The following is an 18,136-nucleotide window of genomic DNA, read 5'->3' as shown; positions in this document are numbered from 1 at the left end:
ACGGCCCCTGAAGCTTAAAGTCATAGAGAAGTTTCTTTAGCGCCAGAATTATGACTAAAGTGGTGAAGCTGTATTTTCATTTGCACTTTAGTTAAGAAACATTATTCATTTAGTTTATTGATTTTAGCACAACATAACTGTATGTAAATGTATTTTTGTCAGTTATTTATGAGTCCCTTATTATCAAATCAAGAGTGAGATTATTAATTCAGTATTAATATTTCAGTGGCCCCTCTGTTGTGAAAAAGTTGGGCCCCAAATTCAAAAAGGTAAAAAAAACCCTGTTTTAAAACAGTGTCAATTCCAGCATCAAGGCCAGATTGTGGATGTGGGACCTTTTATATAACATTGAAAAATACTAAAAGACAATAACGCTGAGTTTCAATTGACAACAAGTTTTGTTGTATTATTTGTTGTCCAGTTTGACTTTGCGGACGTGCTCCTGCACCAGGCCATCCACACCATCGAGTACTGCCTGGGCTGCATATCCAACACGGCGTCGTACCTGCGACTCTGGGCTCTCAGCTTGGCGCACGCGCGTAAGTGCCGCACTAATCCGTCGAGGCGCCAAGTTGTGATGATTGTCATGGACTTGGTTGCTTGTCCGTCCAGAGCTGTCTGAGGTGCTGTGGGACATGGTGATGCGCCTCGGCTTCAAGATCACCACGCGAGTCGGGGTGGTGTTTTTAGTGCCCGTGTTTGGCGTCTTTGCGCTACTCACCGTGTCCATCCTGCTGGTCATGGAAGGTTTGTCGGCGTTCCTCCACGCTCTCCGCCTCCACTGGTGAGTCCCCGCTGCACCAGCACACCACTGCAAATAAAAATCTTAAAGTTAGGCATGGCTTTGTTTGCGCTGAATGTCCTGAACTCCTGTTTCCATGTTAGTGTTGTATTGAACAAACTAGTGTTGCAATAGACCAGGGGTGTCAAACTGGTTTTCATTGAGGGCCACATGGCAGTTATGGTTGCCCTCAGAGGGCCGCTTTTAACAATTATTTTAGTGTTTGTTTTTTTTTATCGTTTTCTTTTTTGTGTTGTGTTGTTTGCTCGGTTCTCGTATTATCTTTTAACATGCCCATTGTACAGCACTTTGGCTACCCCTGTGGTCAATTTTAAATGTGCTTTAATAAATAAAGTTGATTTGATGAGTAATATATGAATATACATGTGTATACCGGTGTATAACATCAACATAATATTTTTTTTACATAAGCTGCAAAAAAAATAATTTAACTGGCAGCTCAGTCACCAGAATTTTACAGTAAAAGCAGTGGGTTTTTTACAGCATATAAATAAATTGACTAAATGGAGAAACAATACCACTGTCAGTGTTTCCCATAAACTGCCAAGATACCTGTGGCGGTGGGGGCGTGGCTATGGGCGTGGTCACCATGACAAACATCGAGTAATTTACTACAATGATATGATTTTCTCTAAAAAGGCTCAAAAAAATGTATACTTACTAATTAATAATAACAGTTTTGTTTTAAACGTCCATCCATCCATCCATTTTACAATATAATTACAACACTTTATGTACATATTTATATACAGATTTGAACAATAAGTTATTCACTGAAATATATTTATTAATTGTGGTTCTTACAAAAAATATATCTTATAAAATATAAAAGCTAAAATGTCTCTTAAAGCTCTGCCCCTTTAATTAGTGCATACTAAATAATTAAACTTTAGCCTACTACTACAACCATATTATTTACCAGCAACATAAAGTGAAACAGAGGCAGAGGTGTCCTGCCACAGTCAGTAACAAATAAACAGAAAACAGTAGTGGTCAAATACAAATAAGGCAACAAGAGAAGTATCCTACACTTCTCTTTTGTAAAGTAAATCTGAACAGCCGATATGGGCATCTACATCAACTATATGATTTGCCTGAGAAGCTGGACAGGACAAAATAAAAAATTATTATTATTTTTTTTTTAAATTTTTTATTTGTGGCGGACGTTATTCTTTCGTGGCGAGCCACCACAAATAAATGAATGTGTGGGAAACCCTGAGATTGTCACTGAGAAGTACAGCCTATATGGGCATCTACATCAACTATATGATTTGCCTGAGAAGCTGGACAGGACAAAAAAAAAAATCTATTTGTGGCGGACGTAATTCTTTCGTGGCGGGCCACCACAAATAAATGAATCTGTGGGAAACACTGACTGTTTTTAGCGGTAAAATTCAAGCAACAGAACTGCCAGTGTTTTGGTTTTTTACCGTAAAATCTTGTTGTTTTAATGTTTTTTTTCTTTTTGTTTTTTAATGTTTGTGTCTTACTGTATATGGGAAAAAAAACAGTACCAAAGTTGATTTTACAGTAAAAAACTCAATCGGCGGAATTTAACCGTAAAATCTATTGTCAATATGACAGTCTACAATTTGATTGATCATTTGTTTTCAAATCATAAGTCAAGCAGATATTTAAGTACAGTATTTATCTTTATTTTAACAAAAAACATTTTTGGAATACATTATATAATATTGGCCCTGCGATGAGGTGGCGACTTGTCCAGGGTGTACCCCGCCTTCCGCCCGAATGCAGCTGAGATAGGCTCCAGCACCCCCCGCGACCCCAAAAAGGGACAGGCGGTAGAAAATGGATGGATGGATAATATAATATTTTGATGTTGATAATATTGAATCTTAAAAGATATGCAATTGCATGCCGTACATAATTTTTTATGTCAAAAGGGGAAAGAACAAATATATTTAGTAAGAAAAGATTAAGCATTTTATTAACGCATATTATTTCCAGGCTTTTGCGGGCCACATAAAATAATGTGGCGGGCCAGATTTGGCCCCCGGGCATTGAGTTTGACACCTGTGACATATCTGATATAATGTTCCCACTATTTGCAGGGAAACATTCTGAGAACTGTGAATAATAAACGTACCACACATTTCAAATGAAGTTTTACACATTTAGAAACAATTACTGGCAGACAGCATTACATTATTACAGTAGCACTTACTAATGTGCAATTGTGCCACTTAAAACACATTTTACATACAGTACAGGCCAAAAATTTGGACACACCTACTCCTCATTTAATGTGTTTTCTTTATTTTCATGACTATTTACATTGTAGATTGTCACTGAAGGCATCAAAACTATGAATGAACACATGTGGAGTTATGTACTTAACAAAAAAAGGTGAAATAACTGAAAACATGTTTTATATTCTAGTTTCTTCAAAATAGCCACCCTTTGCTCTGATTACTGCTTTGCTCACTCTTGGCATTCTCTCCAGGAGCTTCAAGAGGTAGTCACCTGAAATGGTTTTCACTTCACAGGTGTGCTTGAAGCTGTAACTTTTCTTACCAAATGTATTCTTTATTTCTATTTTGGGAGACAAAAAATGTATGTACTCCATGTAATCGCAAATAATGTTACCGGTAACTGAAATATATGCCAAAAATATATTTTCAGACATTGAAACCATTTTTTAATAGAAACAAATACTAATAATAATGATTTCAAAGCAAGTTATCCATCAAATTGTGCAATGTAAAAGTAGCAATAGATTTCATGGTAAAATTGTGAAATTTACTGTGGTTTTCTCTAAATGGAAAAAAAAAACTTTTTTACTATAATAAACTGGGGTGTAGTTTTGCCATTAGATTAATACACCCACCAATCTGCAGTTGTTGATTTGCACTAAAAAAACAAAAAACAAACGGTTCAAGCGCCAAAATGTTACTGTAAAATTGCAGGTTTTTTTATTTACATTAAAAAAAAAATGTACACTACTGTTCAAAAGTTTGGGGTCACATTGAAATGTCCTTATTTTTGAAGGAAAAGCACTGTACTTTTCAATGAAGATAACTTTAAACTAGTCTTAACTTTAAAGAAATACCCTCTATACATTGCTAATGTGGTAAATGACTATTCTAGCTGCAAATGTCTGGTTTTTGGTGCAATATCTACATAGGTGTATAGAGGCCCATTTCCAGCAACTATCACTCCAGTGTTCTAATGGTACAATGTGTTTGCTCATTGGCTCAGAAGGCTAATTGATGATTAGAAAACCCTTGTGCAATCATGTTTACACATCTGAAAACAGTTTAGCTCGTTACAGAAGCTACAAAACTGACCTTCCTTTGAGCAGATTGAGTTTCTGGAGCATCACATTTGTGGGGTCAATTAAACGCTCAAAATGGCCAGAAAAAGACAACTTTCATCTGAAACTCGACAGTCTATTCTTGTTCTTAGAAATGAAGGCTATTCCACAAAATTGTTTGGGTGACCCCAAACTTTTGAACGGTAGTGTAAATTTTACAGTAAAATTCCGGCAACTGAGCTGGCTTTTTTTTTTTTTTTTACCAAAAAAACAGCAGTAGTTTTTCCATTTGCAGTAATATACACTACATTTTGAGGTGAAATTATTGCAACTTACCATATTTTTTTAAAAATTTTAGTTTAAAAAAAAAATGTACTTATAAAATGTATTAAAAAATTGTGTAATAATAGTATTCACTGTTAGAAGCGGCTCATTGGGGCCAATCATAACTGCGATGTGGCCCTCAGTGAAAACCACTTTGACACCTCTGACATAGGTCAACTGGAAGGCATTTTAACTTCCACAAATATATATATTTTTTAAATGTATTTTCCTTTCCATCAATTGTTTGATTTCTAATGTTCTGAGATGCAATGTTTGATTTCAGGGTGGAGTTTCAGAACAAATTCTACCACGGCACAGGCGTCAAGTTTGTGCCCTTCGACTTCTCCCTTTTGCCCTCGGTTTTCGAGCAAGACGGCCTCCTCTGAAGCGTCGAATGCGGACAGACGCCGGGCCTTTTGACTTGGAAGGATGCTGCATACTGGGGACAATTCTCACTGTGAAGCCTCAAGACGATGAGAGGTCGCTCTCGTAGCAAAGTGTTTTTTGACCGTTATGAAAATAGAACAAAAAAATCCTTTCTGCTGTGCTGACTGCCTTACTTCTCCATCCAGCAAACCCCTGGGTGCACATCGGTGGATTTAAAACTGCAGTTGAAGGCACACGGGTGGGTTACAAACTTGCATTGTGCTGTGTAAACAACTTCTTAGCAGCACAATGCAAGTTAGCAAAGCATTCTGTCATGGTGCCATACATATTTATTTCATAAATTGTCTGACAAATAGCAAAGAAGCACTTTTCAGAAATGATTGTATTGTAAGGGTCACCTTATTTATGATTGTGATGATGCCAAAATTAAAAAAATGTTTTGCTATTTGCTTATTATTAATGATTCATTATTTAAATGTAACCCTGTTCCTCTACTCTGCAGCCAGATGTGCTTATTGTATGTATTATTCATTGTGCTATTTATTTCAAAGAAAAAAAAACTCTGTAGTAGAGTCCAATATTTTACCATTTTGATGTGTTGAATAAAGCTTTCGCAAGCATGTGTTTTATTTTATTGGGGGCTCTTGACTTTTTACATCTGAAATTTAACTTCATCGTTAACATTAAAGTGTATTTAATACAATCATTTTACAATACATGTACACTACCGTTCAAAAGTTTGGGGTCACATTGAAATGTCCTTATTTTTGAAGGAAAAGCACTGTACTTTTCAATGAAGATAACTTTAAACTAGTCTTAACTTTAAAGAAATACACTCTATACATTGCTAATGTGGTAAATGACTATTCTAGCTGCAAATGTCTGGTTTTTGGTGCAATATCTACATAGGTGTATAGAGGCCCATTTCCAGCAACTATCACTCCAGTGTTCTAATGGTACAATGTGTTTGCTCATTGGCTCAGAAGGCTAATGGATGATTAGAAAACCCTTGTGCAATCATGTTCACACATCTGAAAACAGTTTAGCTCGTTACAGAAGCTACAAAACTGACCTTCCTTTGAGCAGATTGAGTTTCTGGAGCATCACATTTGTGGGGTCAATTAAACGCTCAAAATGGCCAGAAAAAGAGAACTTTCATCTGAAACTCGACAGTCTATTCTTGTTCTTAGAAATGAAGGCTAATCCACAAAATTGTTTGGGTGACCCCAAACTTTTGAACGGTAGTGTATGTGTTGATCAAAAACATTAAAATGTAATGTTTTGGAAAATGCATGATTTTTTAAATTTAATTTAATTTTATAAACTTTTATTTATAATATTCAACATTTACATACAATCAATAATAATAATCAAACCAAGAACAGAAACAGTACAAAACAGCACCAGGGGGTTGTAGACTCAGTAAAGTAACTAAAATGGAATGCAAATGAATATATATATATATATATATATATATATATATATATATATATATATATATGTATATATATATATATATATATATATATATATATATATGTGTATATATATATATATATATTAGTATATATATATATATATATATATATATATATATATATATATATATATATGTGTATATATATATATATATTAGTATATATATATATATATATATGTGTGTGTGTGTATATGTATATATGTGTATGTATATATATGTATGTATATATATATATATACATATTTATATATATATACATACATATATATATATATATAACAAAATGTAAAGCCATAGGCTGACACAAGTTCCATAAATAATCCAAGTTTGGAACACAGCATTATAGTTTTCACAGCTTTTTGATTGTTAAAGGTAGATAGTGTTTTAAAGTAGAGTTCTAATTCTTTTTTTAAAGGCATAAAAACAGGTAGGGTATTGAGAAAGTTACATTTATGAATATAAAACTTAGCAAATAGTATAATGAGGTTGCAAAGGTAAAATAACTTTTTTTTCCCCATAGAAAATGCATGATACTTTGAGGTTGTAGCATGCATAATATTCACATTTCCCATTGACCGCGCCTGTGTCGTATTCTGACTCAACTGTCGCAAAAACAAACCTCTGAACATTTCAATGACAATTAAAGTCAATGCTTATTTTATAAAAAGTTAAAAGTACACGACAAGGCGCAGTGTAAACTGAATTTGAGGATATTATTTTATTATTGCCGAAGTAATTCTCAATTCACAACTTAATTCCTATATTTATTGTTTATGCTATTTAATTAAAAGTCGTGACTCATCAGTTAAAACCCGCCAAACGCCAACTAGCTTGATTATCAAAATGCCTCGTCAAAAAAGTAAAGAGGAAAGTATGATTCCGTTTTATATTTGTTATATTTAATTGTTTCGTCCTTGCCGTCATCACGGCGGAGCTACCCCCTCCCAGGGGAGATAGCTGGTCCGGTGCTCAGCCGTCCAGCGGCAGCCTCGCAGCGGTTAGCATCCGCTTAGCTTAGCCGGGCAGCTGGCTCCTCTGGACCGACTAAACTAGCGGTTAGCTCGCCCAGGAGCCCGGACATGGATGAGCTAGTGAGGCGTCTGCCCTCGCCGACTCTCCCGGGGATGCACCTGCCGTGTTTGGACACCCACAAAGGCTGGCTCTTTAAATGGACCAATTACCTGAAGGGCTACCAGCGCCGGTGGTTCGTCCTCAGCAACGGCCTGCTGTCCTATTACAGGTGGAGTATCTATGGTAGTCGTGGAAGTGTTTGAAAACTATTTGCCTTTTCGCTATTATTTTCACAAGTGCATCTTAATAAATGGGAATATTGTGCAAAAGTTCATACCAAGTCAAAGTAAGGTCATCATTGGGGTTGCACGTGAGCTGGAGCCTACCCCAGCTGAGAAGTCTTAAGACCACACCTGGGCAATTATTTTGACTCGGGGGGCCAAATTTAGAGGGAAAAAAATGTGTCTGGGGGCCGGTATTAGGGGTGTGGGAAAAAATCAATTTGAATTCGAATCGCGATTCTCACGTTGTGCGATTCAGAATCGATTCTCATTTTTAAAAAATCGATTTTAATTTAATTTGATTTATTTATTTTTTAATTTTTTTTTTTTCCCATTTATTTTTTTTTAAAATTAATCCACCAACAAAACAATACACAGCAATACCATAACAATGCAATCCAATTCCAAAACCAAACCCGACCCAGCAACACTCAGAACTGCAACAAACAGAGCAATTGAGAGGAAACACAAACACCACACAGAACAAACCAAAAGTAGTGAAACAAAAATAAATATTATCAACAACAGTATCAATATTAGTTACAATTTCAACATAGCAGTGATTAAAGGCCTACTGAAATGAGATTTTCCTATTTAAACGGGGATAGCAGGTCCATTCTATGTGTCCTACTTGATCATTTCGCGATATTGCCATATTTTTGCTGAAAGGATTTAGTAGAGAACAACGACGATAAAGTTCGCAACTTTTGGTCGCTGATTAAAAAAAGCCTTGCCTATACCGGAAGTAGCGTGACGTCACAGGGGATAGGGCTGCTCACATTTCCCTATTGTTTACAATGCAGCGAGAGAGATTCGGACCGAGAAAACGACGATTACCCCATTAATTTGAGCGAGGATGAAAGATTCGTGGATGAGGAACGTGAGAGTGAAGGACTAGTGTGCAGTGCAGGACGTATCTTTTTTCGCACTGACCGTAACTTAGGTACAAGGGTTCATTGGATTCCACACTTTCTCCTTTTTCTATTGTGGATCACGGATTTGTATTTTAAACCACCTCGGATACTATATCCTCTTGAAAATGAGAGTCGAGAACGCGAAATGGACATTCACAGTGACTTTTATCTCCACGACAATACATCGGTGAAGCTCTTTAGCTACAGAGCTAACGTGATAGCATCGGGCTCAAATGCAGATAGAAACAAAATAAATAAACCCCTGACTGGAAGGATAGACAGAAGATCAACAATACTATTAAACCGTGGACATGTAAATACACGGTTAATAATTTCCAGCTTGGCGAAGCTTAACAATGCTGTTGCGAATGACGCCATTGAAGCTAACTTAGCTACGGAGCGGCGGCGGGCGTTGTAGCTTTCTACGACACCCCGGCCGCCATCAGAGTCGGCAAGAAACGTATATTTCCCCAAAGTTACGTACGTGACATGCACATAGCGACACGCACGTACGGGGAAGCGATCAAATGTTTGGAAGCCAAAGCTGTACTCACGGTAGCGCGTCTGCTATCCATCTCAAAGTCCTCCTGGTTGTGTTGCTGCAGCCGGCCGCTAATACACCAATCGCACCTACAGCTTTCTTCTTAGCAGTCTCCATTGTTCATTAAACAAATTGCACAAGATTCACCAACACAGATGTCCAGAATACTGTAGAATTTTTCAATGAAAACAGAGCTTTTTGTATGGTGACACATTGGGTACCAATACTTCCGTTGCCGCCGTGACGTCACGCGCATACGTCATCATACATAGACGTTTTCAACCGGAAGTGTGGCGGGAAATTTAAAATTGCACTTTATAAGTTAACCCGGTTGTATTGGCATGTGTTGCAATATTAAGATTCCATCATTGATATATAAACTATCAGACTGCGTGGTCGGTAGTAGTGGCTTTCAGTAGGCCTTTAAAGATCCCTCATTGACATTATCATTAGACATTTATAAAAATGAACAATAGTGCCACAGTGACTCACACTTCTATCGCATCTCATAAGTTTGACAACACACTGTGTCCAATATTTTCACAAAGATAAAATAAGTCATGTTTTTGGTTCATTTAATAGTTAAAACAAATTTACATTATTGCAATCAGTTGATAAAACATTGTCCTTTACAATTATAAAAGCTTTTTACAAAAATCTACTACTCTGCTTCCATGTCAGCAGACTGGGGTAGATCCTGCTGAAATCCTATGTATTGAATGAATAGAGAATCCTTTTGAATCGGGAAAATTTCGTTTTTGAATCGAGAATCGCGTTGAATCGAAAAAAAATAGATTTTGAATCCAATCGTGACCTCAAGAATCGATATTGAATCGAATCGTGGGACACCCAAAGATTCGCAGCTCTAGCCGGTATATCTATTTTTAGGAAAACTAATACAAAACCTCACAATAAAGTCTGATTGAATGCTAAAAATGTTATGACAGACCGCCTTAAAAACGGAATGGAATTTGAAGTGTTCGTATGAACGATAAAACCCTGACAATTGAGAACATATGAACGCCACAACCCCCTCTCAATCGACATATTTTACAATCAAGCCAAATGCAAACAAACGCAGCGAAATATGAGCGCAAAGGGTAAAAAAACAAAAAACACCTACAATCTGATATATCACTAAGATTTAGAACTTTCTTGTAAAAATCTCCTTCCGCGTCTGTCCGTGACACCCACATTTCAGGCTAGCCGCTCTGGAAACACTCTGTGGAAACACTCCCCACCCACACTGCTTGGTGCCTCGTCTGACCTGCTGTGGCGTAGACTACCATAGTAACTAGTAGGGTTGTACGGTATACCGGTATTAGTATAGTACCGCGATACTAATGAAGCATATTCGGTCCCATACCGCCTCTGAAAAGTACCGGTCTGCCACACCCTAAGATTTTTTGTTAAAATAAAGCCAATAATGCAATTTTTCTGGTCCCCTTTATTTAGAAAAGTATTGAAATAATATTGGTATCAGGACAACACTAATCACTAAAATATCATGCAAAAGCGCAGATTCCAACCATTGAAATACTTTGTATAGTTGAAGACTTACGGTCATTAGAAAACATCACTGCACATCATAATGGCAGCTACACTTTCCATCTTAAAGATATAAAAAAATTATTTGGGAATGTCCGGCGGGCCAGATTGAAAAGCTTAACGGGCCGCATGTGGCCCCCGGGCCTTAATTTGCCCAGGTTTGCTTTAGACCATACTTGCCAACCTTGAGACCTCAGAATTAATGCGTCTGCCTCACAATACGAAGGTCCTGGGTTCGATCCTGCGCTCTTTCTGTGTGGAGTGTGCATGTTCTCCCCGTGACTGCGTGGGTTCCCTCCGGGTACTCCGGCTTCCTCCCACCTCCAAAGACATGCACCTGGGGATAGGTTGATTGGCAACACTAAATTGGCCCTAGTGTGTGAATGCGAGTGTGAATGTTGTCTGTCTATCTGTGTTGGCCCTGTGATGAGGTGGCGACTTGTCCAGGCTGTACCCCGCCTTCCGCCCGACTCCAGTGCCCCCCGCAACCCCGAAGGGAATAAGCGGTAGAAAATGGATATATATATGTATATATATATATATATATATATATATATATATATATATATATATATATATATATATATATGTATATATATATATATATATATATATATATATATATATATATATATATATACGTATATATATATATATGTATATATATATATATACGTATATATATATATATATGTATATATATATATATATACATATATATACGTATATATATATATATATATATATATATACATATACATATACATATATATACGTGTATATATATATATATATATATATATATATATAAACGTATATATATATATATGTATATATATATATATATATATATATATATATATATATATATATATAAACGTATATATATATATATATATATATATATATATATATATGTATATATATATATATATATATATATATATATATATATATATATATATATATATATATATATATATATATATATATATAGTTTAGTCCTACAAAGAGGAACAATGAACCGTTGACCAGAGCGAAAGAGCTGGAATTCACTGCGCTAAGGATGATGGGTGGGTGTGGCATGGATGTCAGGTTGAGTTGCGGCTCACTTATAAGCTTACTAGCCCGCTTTACAAATTGATTTAGTGCAGACTTGTTTCTCAAGGACAAACTACCAAACCATGACACCAGGGAGAAGGACAGAATCGATTCAATATATGCCCGATAAAAGGGTGACAACATGGTTTTCTATCTATGTGGAGACGTGACAGTTTTCTTCAGGCAATGAAGACGTTGGTGTCCCTTTTTACACACCGCTTTGCGGTTCATCTCGAAGGTCAGCTTTGAGTCTATGACCGTGCCAAGGTACTTGTAGCTGTCCACACAGTCTACAGGCTGACCATTGATGACTGCGGTAGGTTTGGCATTGGTGTGGCTTCTAAAATCAATAATCATGTCCTTGGTTTTAGATATGTTGAGCTGTAAAAAGGACTCCTCACACCAGCTGACAAATTCACTAACAACGGGACCATGGCTGGACTCATTTCCACTGAGAAGACTGACAATGACCGTGTCATCTGCAAATTTCACTAGCGTCCTGTTGGCATGCTTACTCTGGCACGTGTTTGTGTACAGGATAAAAAGAAGGGCTGAAAGCACACATCCTTGAGGTGAGCCAGTTGAAGGGTGTGTTCACTCGGATAAAATACCATTCACCTTGACTTGTTGGGATCGATTAGTTAGAAAATCTAAAATCCAACGAGTCAGATCAAAAGTCAGGTTAAAATCCCATATCAGTTTTTCTGCTAGGATATTGTCAGGTTCAAACAATGATGACATCTATTAAACAGACGAGAAGCAAGGAATCATGCAGAGACAGAGTGCAATTTGGCTCAATGAGGAGACATGTGTTTTGGGCTGTATTCTAGTTAGTACGTTCTAAAAGTCCAGCCCGCGTGCTTCCTCTATTTATTTGGGAGGTCCCTGTTTACATCACTGAAGCTGTCGCTGAGAGAAGGGGGTAATCTCGACAACTCCAGTTAGACACAATATATGATTATACAAAAATGCAAATGTATTGACGCTGGTGATATCGCCTCGTCTCTGCTCTGTCTGCGTCACGGCAATGTTCGACCTTGGCAGTCAGCAAGCCGTTCCTGGACACAGACACTGATACCAGACTGGCTTGCAATCTTTTGGATTGCCAGCTTTGCACAGACAAAGAAAAATACCACTTCTGCACAATTGACAATAATTATAGCAACGGCCCTTAAGCATAAAAGTTGTATGATAATATATACATAATTATTCTAACATTTATGAGGTTGGATAGTGTTAAAAGCAGATGAAAAATCAACAAATAAAAGTCTAGCGTGGGTTTTATTTCCTTCCTAGATGTTTAAATAGAATGTTAAGAAGCGTGGTTGAAGCATCCACCACACCTCTGTGTTCCCTATAGGCTAACTCGGGGGTCGGCAACCCGCGGCTCTAGAGCCGCATGCGGCTCTTTAGCGCCGCCCTAGTGGCTCTCTGGAGATTTTTCAAAAATGTATGAAGAATGGAAAAAGATGAGGGGGAAAAAAATCTATTTTTTTGTATTAGTATGGTTTCTGTAGGAGGACAAACATGACACAAACCTCCCTAAGTGTTATAAAGCACACTGTTTATATTAAACATGCTTCACTGATTCGAGTATTTGGCGAGCGCCGTTTTGTCCTACTTATTTTGACGGTCCTTGAACTCACCGTATAGTTTGTTTACATGTATTGATTGATATAACTTTCTCCGACTTTCTAGGACGTGTTTTATGCCACTTTTTCTGTCTCATTTTGTCCACCACACTTTTAACGTTGTGCATGAGTGCACAAAGGTGAGTTTTGTTGATGTTATTGACTTGTGTGGAGTGCTAATCAGACGTATTTGGTCACTGCATGACTGCAAGCTAATCGATGCTAACATGCTATTTAGGCTAGCGATGTGTACATATTGCATCATTATGCCTCATTTGTAGCTATATTTGAGCTCATTTAGTTTCCTTTAAGTCCTCTTAATTACATTTATATCTCATGACACACTGTCTGTATGTAATATGGCTTTTAATTTTTTGCGGCTCCAGACAGATTTGTTTTTGTATTTTTGGTCCAATATGGCTCTTTCAACATTTTGGGTTGCCGACCCCTGGGCTAACTGCATAGATCAGTAGCCATTTAACTGGTTCACATTTTGTGAGATACTGATTTTTTCTTCAATATTTTACTCATGTGAATATGACTTTCACTTTTTACAATTAAACTGTTGATATTAGGGATGTGCCGATCAGTATCAGCCAATTTTTGTGAAAAAGTACAGCACGTGATCACCATTGCCAATAATACCTTTTACTACCGTTTACAAAAGCTGATCTCCCCTGGCTAACACTATTTTTAGTACCCCGGCTGATAAGCAGGTAGCAACTAATTATGTGTTCCAAATGTATGCAGTGTGGAACAGTTCCGCTAAGCTAATCATAATCATTTCCATTACGGCAAATAAACATCAATTCATTTGTATCATTATCTGTGGAGGTGCAGAATAGGAAGATAATAAGGAAATAGTTTAATATTGTTATACTACTGTAAATAAATTGAAAAATGTACAGTTAATACGCCTAATAGGTATCGACTGATCTCACTAATTCAGAGGTGTCAAAGCCGTTTTCACTGAGGGCCACATCGCAGTTATGTTTGCCCCCAGAGAGCCGCTTCTAACAGTGAATACTATTATTACACCATTTTTTAATGTATTTTATTAGTAGATTTTTTTTTTTACTAAAATGTAAAAAAAAAAAAAATGGTACGTTTCAATAATTTCACCTCAGAATGTTCTGTCTAATACTGTAAATGGAAAAACAGTACTGCTGTTTTTATGGTAAAAAAAGTTTAACTGTAAAATTGCAGGTTTTTTTATTTACAGTAAACAAAAAAAATGTAAATTTTACAGTAAAATTCTGGCAACTGAGCTGCCAGTTTTTGTTTTTTTTACCGCACATCAACAAATGTAGATTTTTCGGTGTATTACTGTAAATGCCAAAAGTGCATCGCCGTTTATTACAGTAAAAAAAATTACGTATTTTTCATAATAAAAAAAAAGTGCTGTAAATTTCACAATTTTTTAAATGACATCTATTGCTACTTTTACATTGCACAATTTGATGGATAACTTGCTTTGAAATCATTATTAATAGTATTTATTTATATTTTTTAAATGGTTTTATGTTTGATAATATATTTTTGCATAATTAGACAATATTTAAGTTAACATAATTTGCGATTACATGGAGTACATATATATTTTTCTCCCGAAATAAAAAGAAAGAATACATTTAGTAAGAAAAGTTACAGTACTTTATTGATACATATTATTTCCAAGCTTTCGAGGGCCAAATAAAATGAAGTGGCGGGCCACATCTGGCCCCTGGGCCTTGAATGTGACACCTGTGCACTAATTAAATAGGAACAGCATAAATAAATGAATTTTTCAACAATATTCTAGCGATATTGAGACACACTTGTAAATATTCACTGTGATTAAATGTATACATATTACCGTAATTTCCGGACTATAAGCCGCACCTGACTATAAGCCGCACCAGCTAAATTTAGGGGAAAATACAGATTGCTCCATATATAAGCCGCACCCGACTATAAGCCGCAGGGTTTTGATGTGTAATTAGCGTAGTATATAGGGGTTCCTGCTACCACGGAGGGGATTGTCGGGACAGAGATGACTGTTTGGGAACGCAAAGCGTCCCATTTATTAACAATAAATCTTTCAATCATTCAATCAAACTTTCACATCTTTGACATGGCGAACGGCATTCGTGCAGAGTACAAATAATACAACGGTGCAAAGTAATACAAAGTGCTCGTCTGTACGTTATCAAAATAACCAGCCTACCGGTATATGAAAAGTCAGTCTTTAATCATTGTGTCATCGTCTTCCTCCTGCGTACTAAAACCACCCAAATCCTCTTCGTCGGTGTCGGAGAAGAACAGGCCGTAAATAAGCCGCACCCTTGTATAAGCCGCAGGGACCAGAACGAGGGGGAAAAGTAGCGGCTTATAGTCCGGAAATTACGGTATATCAAACTCTTTAGATTCAGTAAGTTTACAGAATGGCATATTTAATGGTGTGTAATTAACATTAATATATTAATATCACAAATAATTCCATTAAACTCTTTATTCAACAGCCCTAGTGTTTGTGTTTTCAGTCAAGAAAGACAAATGAACTAAAAGCTAACAAAGGTGTGTAAAGATAAGGTACTGTAATAAAGCGTGTGAATTTAAAATTGCACTCAAAACTCTGTTGTTGTTGCAGAACGCAGGCAGAGATGGCGCACACCTGTCGAGGCACCATCCCCATGGCGGCCGCTCACATCGAGCTGGGCGACACGTGCCACTTGATGATAACAAGCGCAGGACGCAGCTACCACCTGAAGACCACCTCTGAAGGGGAGTGTCAGCGGTGGGCGTCGGCCTTGCAGCAGGCCAAGGCCAATGCCACCGCCTTGATTCAGCACTCGGGTAAGCGCTGGTGATTAACATTTAAAAGTAATTAAGTGTGTTTGTCCATCAGTACAGTACAAAAAAACAACCACATCCTAGTTCGGGGGTCGGCAACCCAAAATGTTGAAAGGGCCATATTGGACTAAAAATACCAAAAAAAAATCTGTCTGGAGCCGCAAAAAATTAAAAGCCTTATATACGTGTTATAATGAAGGTAAGTCATGATGTAAGTGTCTATATTAGCTATATTAGTCTACTATCAAAGGCTGTCGCAAATCTTCATTGACAGAAATGTTGTATTTTAATTTTTATTATACACATTTTTGCAACATTGGAATCTCTTCTCACAGGATGAGATAACTTCTGGAAATGACTGGCTCAGAATGGCCAAAGGTATAGATGTTGCAGGCTGTCTACTTCTAATAGATTTATTACAATCTTTGCAAGCTGGGTAATGGTTGCTGTGGTCTGGAACAACATGGCACACAAACAATTATGAGAAATGCAGGCAATATTACATACAGATAATGTGTCATGAGACATGCAAATATAAATTAAATACAGAGAGGACATAAGTAAATGAAATTAAATGAGCTCAAATATACCTACAAAGGAGGCATAATGATGCAATATGTACATACAGCTAGCCTAAATAGCATGTTTGCATCGATTAGCTTGCATGGATCATGGATTGACCAAATATGCCTGATAAGCTCTCCAGCAAATCAATAAAATCAACAAAGCTCACCTTTGTGCATTCACGCACAGCATAAAACGTTTGGTGGACAAAATGAGACAAAGAAGGAGTGTCATAGAAAACGTCTTTCTGTGGCAGCATCAGAGAAAGTTGACCATGTAAACAAACTACGATGAGTTCAAGGATTGCTGAAATTAGTAGAACAAAACGGTTTGTGTCATGTCTGTTCGCCTACAGAAAATATATTAAAAAAATTAAAAACAATTTTTCTTCACCTTTTTCCATTTTCACACATCTCTTGAAGAGGTCCAGGGAGCCACTAGGGCGGCGCTAAAGAGCCGCGGGTTGCTGACTCACGTCCTAGTTCATAATAAATGAGCAGCAATCTTGATTGAAGTATTAAAGCTCCAACCTATATTATTGTAAGCTATAATTCATTGCATGGTGTGCAATTAAATATAAAAAACAGCACCAGTTAGAAGTTTAGACATACTTACTCATTGAATAGCATGAATAAGTGTCTCCTAACTTTTGATTAGTTTACTGTATACACATAACTCGTAACTCGATTTACATAAAAAGTATAATATTAATGTTAATTTTAAACTGTATTTTTTAAATCAATTAATACATTATACTTAGTTAGTGTTATGATTTTTTTAGTAACATAATTGACTTGTATAAAAATGAATGTCTTATTCTTTTTTTTCAATAATAGTAATAGTTAACTTAGTTTTATATAATCCAATTTACTAAGTAAAAAACAAAATCCAGGAAAAAAATAATTATCTGGATATCTTTTGGAAAGAAAATATTTTGGGGCTTTGAGTTAATTTTTATACCAGATGTCCTTCCGGACACAACCCTAGCTGGTAATCGAAACCATGCCCTCTGCCATGAAAGGCAGAAGTGGTACATTACACCACCAAGTGACTAAAGTTGCTAATCATCTAATCCCAACTTGATTGGCTAAAAAACAGCATCAACCAAATATGACCTTTTTTTTGTTGCTCTTTTTTTCATTTTTAAAGCTAGAAGTCTAATAACTACAGCCTTGTGAATCCACTATGAACACCTGCATGCTTAATTTAGGCTACGTTCACACTGGATTTTTCTCAAAATCCGATCTTTTCACGTAGGCGCTCACATTACAAAAAAAAAAAAGCGTAATCTGACCTGCATTCAGACATGGCGTCACATGCGCTGCAGTGTTTACAGAAGTAAACATGGTCTCAATTCTAGTCGATCTCCTTCCTGGCGCATTTATGGCAATTTTAAGGGTTTTGTGAAATCAATGTCAACATTTTCAGAACTGAATTATTGTGCGT

At 36.6% G+C, this 18,136-nt stretch overlaps 2 protein-coding genes and 1 long non-coding RNA gene across 4 annotated transcripts in view; 2 read left to right on the top strand and 1 right to left on the bottom strand.

Moving 5' to 3' along the window:
• Window positions 1-5,396, top strand: part of atp6v0a2a (ATPase H+ transporting V0 subunit a2a) — a 33,184-nt gene extending 27,788 nt beyond the window's left edge. Inside the window, exons 18-20 of the mRNA XM_062030940.1 lie at window positions 422-539; window positions 613-784; window positions 4,684-5,396. Of these exons, the coding sequence (XP_061886924.1) occupies window positions 422-539; window positions 613-784; window positions 4,684-4,786 (393 nt within the window). The 3' untranslated portion in view covers window positions 4,787-5,396. The remainder of the gene's footprint in view (window positions 1-421; window positions 540-612; window positions 785-4,683) is intronic.
• On the bottom strand, window positions 286-7,705 carry LOC133638396 (uncharacterized). Of its 2 annotated transcripts, XR_009823624.1 has the most exons (4): window positions 7,616-7,705; window positions 7,449-7,516; window positions 722-811; window positions 286-626 (listed from the first exon to the last, which is right to left on the bottom strand). It is a non-coding gene; the product is annotated as an uncharacterized LOC133638396 (long non-coding RNA). The 2 variants fall into 2 exon arrangements; XR_009823623.1 differs by having other exon boundaries at window positions 286-811.
• Window positions 6,906-18,136, top strand: part of osbp2a (oxysterol binding protein 2a) — a 41,028-nt gene continuing 29,797 nt past the window's right edge. Inside the window, exons 1-2 of the mRNA XM_062030941.1 lie at window positions 6,906-7,507; window positions 15,924-16,129. Coding sequence (XP_061886925.1) covers window positions 7,347-7,507; window positions 15,924-16,129 — 367 coding nt within the window. The 5' untranslated portion in view covers window positions 6,906-7,346. The remainder of the gene's footprint in view (window positions 7,508-15,923; window positions 16,130-18,136) is intronic.

The sequence above is a fragment of the Entelurus aequoreus genome, linkage group LG21 (genome assembly GCF_033978785.1).
Source record: "Entelurus aequoreus isolate RoL-2023_Sb linkage group LG21, RoL_Eaeq_v1.1, whole genome shotgun sequence".
NCBI classification, from domain to species: Eukaryota; Metazoa; Chordata; class Actinopteri; order Syngnathiformes; family Syngnathidae; genus Entelurus; species Entelurus aequoreus.
Note: the sequence above shows the minus strand (reverse complement) of the source record. Positions and strands in the feature narration are given on the sequence as shown.